We start from the raw sequence: 10,648 nt of genomic DNA, 5'->3' as shown, positions 1-10,648 counted from the left end.
AGGTCTACAAAAACAAAAATTACAAAATTCATACAAGAGTACAGAGATAACTTCTTCGGCATATCGACAATCTTGCCGTCCTTGATGGTTTTAAAGATCCCGATTTCCGACGTGTCGAAGTCAGGGGCCACGACCTTCACCTGGGCCTTAAGGGCCTCTTCGGTCATTAGGATGGCGATCTTCCCCTATTTCACGGTCTCTTTGTACTCCTTCTTATATTCTTCAGCTTCGGATTGAGCAGTCTTGGCCAATGAGGCGGCCTCGTCAAGTTCCTTTTCCAAAGCAATGACCCGGTCCTGAGCAGCGTTGAGCTGGCTCTCCAGAGTCAACTCCCGCTCAGCTAGCCGGGAAACAGCTACATCGGAAGTCTTCAATTTTTCCTCAGCGTCTGTGGCCTTCTCCTCGACAGCTCGGAGCTTCTCCTCTGCTTTGGACAGCTGCTCCCGAAGTGTTTCAACTTGCACCTTAAATTGATTGTTGGCCTTGACAGAGGACTCGAGCCTCCTCTGCACCGACTGCATTCCCGACAGCTCAAACTCGACCTTCCTGACTATGGCGGCGCCGCGAAGAAGAAAACAATACATCCACCTCGCCTGCCCAGGAAGATCCGAGCCATGGAAATGTTCCTCTGTGCCAGGAAGCAGCTGCGTGTCTATAAAGTTCCCGTCATCAAAATTCCTCTCCATCACAGTGAGGGCTCCTTCGAGACTGGAGGACGGCTTCCTCCTCTTTGGGTTGTGAATAATCTTCATATCATCCTCCTCGAATTGAGGGTTGGAGGTCGAGCCCTCGCCAGGACCAACTGCCTCACCATGAACGGGAGAGGCATGCACCTCATCAGCATTCTGGTCCGACATCTCGGCATCACGGGGAGAGGACACCACCTGTTTCTCGTTATTCTCAGGTGGGGCATCCTGTTTCTCGGCGGCCGTTTCCTCATCACTATTGCCGTCTAGAAAGGTGTTGTATAAATTCTCAAGGCATGTCATTTCGGCAGACATTTCCATTGCATCAAAATAGTGAAATAGGTTAGTCGTGAAGTCGGCAATCTTTTTGTCCACAGCGGACATCCCCTTGTAGGTCACCTTAATAAAGGTGTTGGACCCGCCCCGAAACTCTAATACGTCGGGATGAGGCGTTGCCCTTCTAACGACAACTAGAAGGGATGGCGACTTTTGACTGGGCGTACCTTGAAGTACTTGTCCTTGAACCCATGGTAAGAGTCCTCAAACAAGCCAAAAATCCTCCGTCCCTGGGCAGATCGGAAGGACATGAATCCTTTCCTTGCTTTCCCTTCTTTGGAAGGATTCATAAGGTTGAAGAGATAAAGAAAAACGTCGACGGACACCGACAGTTCTAAGTATTCACACACCATCTCGAAATAGCGGATGGAAGCCCAACTGTTCGGATGCAGCTGAGACGGCGCCACGGAGACTCGGTTAAGGAGCGCCATTTGGAAAGAGAAATGGATGCGAACCCCCAATTGGGTAAACATTGCCTTGTAGAACCAAATCCCGTCGGCAACTCGGGGGGAGTGGAGGTTGAGTTCGTACAACCGTTCGTTAGGGGCAGGGACGAAACATCGTAGTTAGACTCCTCGTCAGTCCCGCCGCACAAGTACTCGGCTTGACGGAACTCGGCCAGCTCCTCCTCGCCCATTTGGTTTGGGGAGTCCTTCACGTCGGAGGTCACCCAAGCATATCGGTCGTAACTCGCGCTTGAGGTAGAGGATCGTGAGACGTGACGAGGCATACCTACAGTGGGGGCACCACTCGGTTAGTATATGAGGTTGGAAATTCGGAAAAGGTCCTGAAACTACATTTTGCCTATTCAACAATTGCAATCAAGCATGGCCGAAGCCAATCCTAAGTAAAAGCCTAAAAATAAATGCCCTGGAATGGTAACCCCCTAATGCACCTATCTAACACTAATGTCAGCCAGCACACAAGTGAAACCAGAAGAGCAACATGCATATAGGAGCATAGACAACGAAGGTAAAATATACGCAAAACAAAGAATGAGGGGCGAACGCTTACCAGGACAATTGCAGCGAGTAGAAAGGGAGCAAGAAGGAGCGAATGCACAGGGATGCAGAAATGTTGCTCTGGGAAATTCGAGAGGGAAGAAGATGGAAATGGTAAAAGCAAAGAAGTGAAGTGAAAATGAAATGCAAAACTAACTGGGGGATTAGAAAACTGACACAGACTCAAGAAGCGCGAAAGGCAAAAGGTAAAACAGTCTTTGCGCGCGGGGTTTCGAAACAACTCATTATGGGCATTAAATGCCTGACGCGAAGAACGAGGCGACGAAAGGCTATCCCCAGCAACGAACAGACACACGCGCAAAAGGCACGTCCTCTCCACGAGCGGCCGACCTAACGACGACGCACAAAGGAGAACATAACATGCCACCAACGGCGCTCACGCCCATTGCTGGCGCATTGGGGGCACTGTTATGGCCCAGCCCAGCTAGGCGTGTGAACCGACCCGGCCACGCACCCTCCTTGCCAGCTGCGTAACAGCTGGAGAGAAGGAAACTTCCTGGAAGGAGGCCCTATCCTATGGGGCCCACTTTCCTGACAAGGTAATAAGAGAAGGGTCCTACTCTCCTCCCAAGGTACGTCACACATATCACATTACCCACTTTTCGCCTGCACACCTGACTGACTAGAGCGTCGGAGTGTCTTTGCAGGTGACACCCCCCTTCACACCAAGATCTCGGAACGTCGGCTGCTCCGGCTCCAACCCCGCGACCAAGAATCAGACGACACCCCATCTTACCAACCGAAGTACCACCCCGAACTGTCCGGTACCCGAACTACCGTACAGTAACATTATTGTACATGTTATTATTTCATTCCGTAAATATAGTAACTCTTGCATTATTATATTTAATCCACGATATGTCCTTATATATGAACATAGTACGCTAATTGATTGTGTCTAATAAAAAATTAGACTAATTAATTTTCACTTTAAAAATGTATAGTAAAACAAATAATTTTGATTATGCATGATCAGTGAATGATCTAATTAATATAAGATAATTTCCTTTTCAATAATAATGCATTCATATAAATAGTAGTATAATAAAAAAAATAATTATTGGATCACATGAACGGACAAGTTCATAGGCCCAGTGTTTTGCAATGTTAATTGGACCAATGTATAACGCAAAAAACTCATGTCATTAAAACTAATCTTAGATTTGAGGAGATAAAATACTGAAATCTGAAGTGCTATTCATTCACACGATTGAAATATGTGAAGGAGAACAGAAATAACAACAGGTACCACAATACCCCAAAAAAAAAAAAAGTGCCACTGAGAGACCCGAATTTTTTTGGTCCAACCACACACCATAGATGCTCCCTTTCAATTATTGACTTTGACTTTAGCATATCAGATTGGAGAGTAGTCACCCAGGCGCACAAACATGTAGACCATAATTGAAATGACTATTACTGTTAATCATCATTCACTCACCATAATTTGAAAAAGTGCTGCTCAAGCCTCAAATTCAATAAATTAATTGTACCAAAGTAACCCAAGAGTTCCCATACTGGGACTTAATACACCATATTATGCCACATATAAGACTTAAATGATACCGTAATCCAAATAAATAAAAGACACATGCAGAAGTACATAATCAAAACACGTGGAAGAAATGGAAAATATAAAATGACACACACAAACTACTTTCCTAAACTTTATTAAAATGTATAAAACTTAAAAGCCAATGAAGTCTTCCACTTCCACTCCACTCTCCAAAGTTCAGATCCTCATTAGTATTTCATATTCATGCCTTGATTGTTACACTGCACAAGAACACACCAGATGGTTTTATATCAGAAATTTGCCACTCTGACCCTTTAGCTGCATTTGGATCATACAACAAAGTTTGATAAGAGGGTCCTGCTTCCAGTGAGAATAGCAACAGCTTTTCATCAAATATCCCAAATCTAAAATCAACACTGGAGCTACCAGTGAGTGGAAGTGGTACCATTTTCCACGAATTGTCTTCAGAACAGAATATTGCTAGCTTCCTCTGGTTCTTCCACTCCATACAGAACAATTTCTTTCCCAATACTGCGTGTGCTGTGACCATAACACAGCCGTTCTTGAACTCACCCCAGCTGTGGACTTCAGGGTCATAAACATCAACAAACTTGGAGTTTCCAATTGTAAAGCTCGACCTTCCACCCATGACATAGAGCTTACCATCCAATGAACAGGCAAAGCAACCCCATCTTGGGCGCCGGACACTCTCTATCAGTGTCCATTTGTCGGTGTCAGGGTCGTACACCTCAGCACTAGAGAGAATTTCACCGTCCAATCCATAGCCTCCTACAGCATAAACCAAGCCATTGACTTCGGCACATGCAAAGTCATAACGAGCCACATTCATTTTTGATAGTCTGCTCCAACTGCATTTGATGTCCAAAATGGAACACACACACAAAAATTTACAAAATTATTACAGGAGAAAATTCACAAGCTTAACAGACAATTAAGTTCTCCAAATTATGAACAGGAAAAGAGGCTATCCTGAACTAGATTTCGTACCAGAATTAATCTATGCAATATATTCCCCAGATTTCTAACTAAATTAACAAAAAACACGAAAGTCTTATGTACCAGGTAGGGTCAGATACATAAATGGAAATCAGTGAATAATCTAATTAATATAAGATAATTTCCTTTTCAATAATAATGCATTCATATAAATAGTAGTATAATAAAAAAAATAATTATTGGATCACATGAACGGACAAGTTCATAGGCCCAGTGTTTTGCAATGTTAATTGGACCAATGTATAACGCAAAAAACTCATGTCATTAAAACTAATCTTAGATTTGAGGAGATAAAATACTGAAATCTGAAGTGCTATTCATTCACACGATTGAAATATGTGAAGGAGAACAGAAATAACAACAGGTACCACAATACCCCAAAAAAAAAAAAAGTGCCACTGAGAGACCCGAATTTTTTTGGTCCAACCACACACCATAGATGCTCCCTTTCAATTATTGACTTTGACTTTAGCATATCAGATTGGAGAGTAGTCACCCAGGCGCACAAACATGTAGACCATAATTGAAATGACTATTACTGTTAATCATCATTCACTCACCATAATTTGAAAAAGTGCTGCTCAAGCCTCAAATTCAATAAATTAATTGTACCAAAGTAACCCAAGAGTTCCCATACTGGGACTTAATACACCATATTATGCCACATATAAGACTTAAATGATACCGTAATCCAAATAAATAAAAGACACATGCAGAAGTACATAATCAAAACACGTGGAAGAAATGGAAAATATAAAATGAAACACACAAACTACTTTCCTAAACTTTATTAAAATGTATAAAACTTAAAAGCCAATGAAGTCTTCCACTTCCACTCCACTCTCCAAAGTTCAGATCCTCATTAGTATTTCATATTCATGCCTTGATTGTTACACTGCACAAGAACACACCAGATGGTTTTATATCAGAAATTTGCCACTCTGACCCTTTAGCTGCATTTGGATCATACAACAAAGTTTGATAAGAGGGTCCTGCTTCCAGTGAGAATAGCAACAGCTTTTCATCAAATATCCCAAATCTAAAATCAACACTGGAGCTACCAGTGAGTGGAAGTGGTACCATTTTCCACGAATTGTCTTCAGAACAGAATATTGCTAGCTTCCTCTGGTTCTTCCACTCCATACAGAACAATTTCTTTCCCAATACTGCGTGTGCTGTGACCATAACACAGCCGTTCTTGAACTCACCCCAGCTGTGGACTTCAGGGTCATAAACATCAACAAACTTGGAGTTTCCAATTGTAAAGCTCGACCTTCCACCCATGACATAGAGCTTACCATCCAATGAACAGGCAAAGCAACCCCATCTTGGGCGCCGGACACTCTCTATCAGTGTCCATTTGTCGGTGTCAGGGTCGTACACCTCAGCACTAGAGAGAATTTCACCGTCCAATCCATAGCCTCCTACAGCATAAACCAAGCCATTGACTTCGGCACATGCAAAGTCATAACGAGCCACATTCATTTTTGATAGTCTGCTCCAACTGCATTTGATGTCCAAAATGGAACACACACACAAAAATTTACAAAATTATTACAGGAGAAAATTCACAAGCTTAACAGACAATTAAGTTCTCCAAATTATGAACAGGAAAAGAGGCTATCCTGAACTAGATTTCGTACCAGAATTAATCTATGCAATATATTCCCCAGATTTCTAACTAAATTAACAAAAAACACGAAAGTCTTATGTACCAGGTAGGGTCAGATACATAAATGAAAGTAACAATGTCATTGCATCCTATTATAAACCATCTCTATTGACAAATGTTGCAATTTAAGTACTCTCAGTTATAGATTTCTAGATAAAGCACAAAAGAAAATCGTACTTGTTGAGGAGCGAGTCATAACTCTGACCCTTTAGCTGCATTTGGATCATACAACAAAGTTTGATAAGAGGGTCCTGCTTCCAGTGAGAATAGCAACAGCTTTTCATCAAATATCCCAAATCTAAAATCAACACTGGAGCTACCAGTGAGTGGAAGTGGTACCATTTTCCACAAATTGTCTTCAGAACAGAATATTGCTAGCTTCCTCTGGTTCTTCCACTCCATACAGAACAATTTCTTTCCCAATACTGCGTGTGCTGTGACCATAACACAGCCGTTCTTGAACTCACCCCAGCTGTGGACTTCAGGGTCATAAACATCAACAAACTTGGAGTTTCCAATTGTAAAGCTCGACCTTCCACCCATGACATAGAGCTTACCATCCAATGAACAGGCAAAGCAACCCCATCTTGGGCGCCGGACACTCTCTATCAGTGTCCATTTGTCGGTGTCAGGGTCGTACACCTCAGCACTAGAGAGAATTTCACCGTCCAATCCATAGCCTCCTACAGCATAAACCAAGCCATTGACTTCGGCACATGCAAAGTCATAACGAGCCACATTCATTTTTGATAGTCTGCTCCAACTGCATTTAATATCCAAAATGGAAAACACACATGAAAAATTTACAAAATTATTACAGGAGAAAATTCACAAGCTTAACAGACAATTAAGTTCTCCAAATTATGAACAGGAAAAGAGGCTATCCTGAACTAGATTTCATATCAGAATTAATCATATGCAATATATTCCCCAGATTTCTAACTAAATTAACAAAAACACGAAAGTCTTACGTACCAGGTAGGGTCAGATACATAAATGGAAGTAACAATTTCATTGCATCCTATTATAAACCATCTCTATTGACAAATGTTGCAATTTAAGTACTCTCAGTTATAGATTTCTAGATAAAGCACAAAAGAAAATCGTACTTGTTGAGGAGCGAGTCATATTGGTAAACCTCTGCTGAGGCAAAGGTACTTCTATCTGTAGTTGAATATCCAGCAATAACAAGAAGCTTTCCATTAAGAACCACCACTCCAAATCCAGCCTTTACCGGACCAGGCATCGGTGGAAGAGCTTGGCATTTATGACTGGGACGATCCATAACCTCCCAATGAGTTCCCTCTCCTTCAGTATCCATTGTTAAGAAATAGAGCCATTCCTCAACCATTCCTGCCAATTTTCGCACAGTAATGAACTCTTTGCTTTGAATAAATGACCTCCATCTCTTACAGACACCACCAATAGTTGGGACGTTAGAACGAGGCACAAGTGCAAGGCAATGTTTTGCCACATCATCAGGCAGACCAGGTAGAATGGGGCTATCATCGTTTTCCAGTACCTCAGAGGCAAAGAAATGATTGGTTTGCAAAGAAGTTAACTTGTCTTGATTGGCCAAATTGGTGAAACACATGTTTCGGCCTGTAGATCTCTTCTTTCCAGCAACAAAACCAGGCATCTTTTCCAAATCAGCAAGTACACTTACCATATATCTCCAAGATGTAGAGAATTTTCCGTGACCAATTAACCGAACAATGAACAAAGGTCTTAATGTGAATTATATAATTAAAGGAATTCATGATACCCTTCACCAATTGGGACTCTACAAGACCAAGGCAAGATAGATGTTGCAGAACGAATCACGTGAGCGGTGTAAGCGGATGATTTTCTGTGCTTTGTCCAGTCTGATTCAAATTCCATAACACAAGTTCTGCTACTACTGTGATTGCTCTGATTTATCTTCGTCAGCGAATTGTTTCTTAGGCTGCTAAACTTGTATCCTCCCTTACACATTGCCCAAAGATCTATAAATTACAACAAGAATTTGTTACATTCTAAAGTTAAAAAAATAAACTAATCAATGATAATCAACAAAATTATTATAGGTACAAACACAGTCATACCAGTGTAGGCCATAGAACTTGGCAACATTCAGCCACCTATAACTTCCATTTTCTTCGAGTTTATATTGCTGAAATGTTAAACAAGGAGAAAGATAAGTCAATTTTCAACACAAGTAGCAATATTTGAGGGAATACATACATAGTCAATGGGGAAACTTCAACTGGGAAAAAGTTCAATCTAGAGGGTTAACAAAAGCAATCGGCATTCTTTTCAATATACACATCAATTGGACAGGAATCCACAGAAATTTAATTTTTATGCAATTTAATGTAAAAAAATTTACAACTAGTCATCTATTGTCCAGCACAAGCGTTTGATTTTCATAGCTTCTATCCCAAAAATATTACAAATAATACCATACAAAGAAATAATTGTGCAAAACTTCACATTAATTTTAGTGAACATTAGAATCTAAAACACTATATTGATTATTAACACTTCAAAAAGATAAGCTCCACTACTTTGTTGAAATCTCATAAATGTGCAACTCTCAACACAAAAACAATTCATAAACAAAAGAGATGAACTATGTACGAAATCTTGAGAAAAATTGAACAACTTGTGACATAGTTGAGACAAATATGAAGTCATAATCAGCCTACTAAAAGATCAAAACATGGGATAAGAACTAAGTAAGTAGGAAGATTCAAAACAAAGCAAAACTAGAACATATTTAGCAGTTCCACGCACTGAAAATCTGTAAGATATGTATGAGATATCAATATTCTTTGCTGAAAAATCCAGAAGCGGAAGTAGCCACCAGATCTGAAATCAAATTACACAGTTCAGATGGGCTTTTCACTTTTCACTTTTCACATTTGACATAAACAAACAAAGAATCAAAATAATACCTAACCAGACAAAGAAAAGCCTTGTTTGGAAGTTGAAACGTTTTCAGGTATGAAATTCATTCAGCAGAGGAACTTAATGTTAAAGAGCGTAATATAAATCTGTTATTTGAGCAGAGATGTATGAAATCAATAGAAGATTTAAGGAGTATAAGAACTAGATTCAGAATTATATTACAGCATACGGAGAAAACTCTAATTAGATCTGTAATAAGAGAAATGGAAAGAGAATAACAATAATAATGATGAAGAAAAGGATGAAAAGAGAAAAAGGACTTACATGATGAGAAAGAGGAAGCAGAATAAGATTAAGAGTGAAGAGTATATGGAAAGAGAGAGAGAGAGAGAGAGAGAGAAAAGAGGATGTAAGAGGCAAAGGGTATTTATAGAAGAATTAGAAGCAAAAGTGTAGGAAAGATAAAGACTTTCCAAGAATGCGGACCGAGTTCAAACGTGAAAAATGAAGAAAAATGGTAATAATTGGAGTCAGCGAAGGAATGAGATCAGTGTTAGGTTGCACTTGCACAACCGTGTTCCACCGATGAAGGAAGAGAGAGGGGGCCACATGTAGGAGTTATTAAAACTTGTTACACAAATTAATTTTTAATATTATTTTTAGAAATTTTAATTTTAATATATTGAGAAGATAAAACAATAATCCAATTAGATTCATTTGTTTAGATAATTTTTTAAATTAGGTAAATAAAGAGTAATTACAATATAAAAATGTCAAGTATAAATTTTTTTTTTTTATAAGTAAGGTAGCGTTTGTTTTGAGATACTGAGACAGAGACTGAGAGACTGAGACACAGTATCATGTTTGTTGGCTCAAAGACGGACACTAAAATTTCTGTCTCTATCCCTAAAATTTCAGTATTTAAGTACCTCCAAAAAGTAGGGACACAGAGGACTGAAATTTTTAGAGACAGAGACTGAAATTTTAATAACATTTTATACCTAAAATACCATCATTTCAATTAATTAATTCCAATTTTATCTTTTGTGCAAATTAAATTAGACTTTTATTCTTGTTTCAATTTCTGTCTCTCACTTTGCATCAAACAGAATATTAAAATTTATTTCGGTCTTTGTCTCTTAGTCTCTGTCTCCCAGTCTCAGTCTTTCAGTCTCTAATTCTCTACCAAATGCTACCTAAGTGACATACATTTTTTTATTACTCACTTTTTTTCTGCGCGCTTGAAGTCATTAATATTCTTTCCAAAATCAATATCAGTTTTCCCAAATCAAATTCTTAACATCCCTCAATCATATTATTACCCATTAAAATACAATTTTTCTGCCAAAATTAATGGAGGTTAAATTAAAAAAATTTAACAATTTCTACTATACAACTTATATTTTACGTATAGACTATTAAAAAATAAAAAATAAAATATAAACAAAAGTTAAAAATAAATTTTTAAAAATAATTATTAACTCGTCATATTAAAATCAATAAATAAGCA

General features: G+C 39.2%; 1 protein-coding gene across 3 annotated transcripts; it reads right to left on the bottom strand.

The window, feature by feature from the left end:
- Positions 5,143-9,618, bottom strand: LOC107622616 (F-box/kelch-repeat protein At1g67480). Of its 3 annotated transcripts, XM_016324582.2 has the most exons (7): positions 9,463-9,589; positions 9,186-9,284; positions 9,025-9,099; positions 8,334-8,401; positions 7,359-8,234; positions 6,455-7,012; positions 5,143-5,523 (listed from the first exon to the last, which is right to left on the bottom strand). In XM_016324582.2, the coding sequence occupies exons 5-7, from the start codon at positions 7,916-7,918 to the stop codon at positions 5,454-5,456; spliced, it is 1,188 nt and encodes a 395-aa protein (XP_016180068.1). In that variant the 5' UTR covers positions 7,919-8,234; positions 8,334-8,401; positions 9,025-9,099; positions 9,186-9,284; positions 9,463-9,589; the 3' UTR covers positions 5,143-5,453. The 3 variants fall into 3 exon arrangements, with proteins under 3 accessions (XP_016180068.1, XP_016180067.1, XP_016180069.1); XM_016324581.2 differs by lacking the exon at positions 9,186-9,284 and having other exon boundaries at positions 9,463-9,617; XM_016324583.2 differs by lacking the exons at positions 9,025-9,099; positions 9,186-9,284 and having other exon boundaries at positions 9,463-9,618.

The sequence above is a fragment of the Arachis ipaensis genome, chromosome B10 (assembly GCF_000816755.2).
Source record: "Arachis ipaensis cultivar K30076 chromosome B10, Araip1.1, whole genome shotgun sequence".
In the NCBI taxonomy this organism is placed as follows: Eukaryota; Viridiplantae; Streptophyta; class Magnoliopsida; order Fabales; family Fabaceae; genus Arachis; species Arachis ipaensis.
This window is presented reverse-complemented; position numbering and strand designations above follow the sequence as displayed.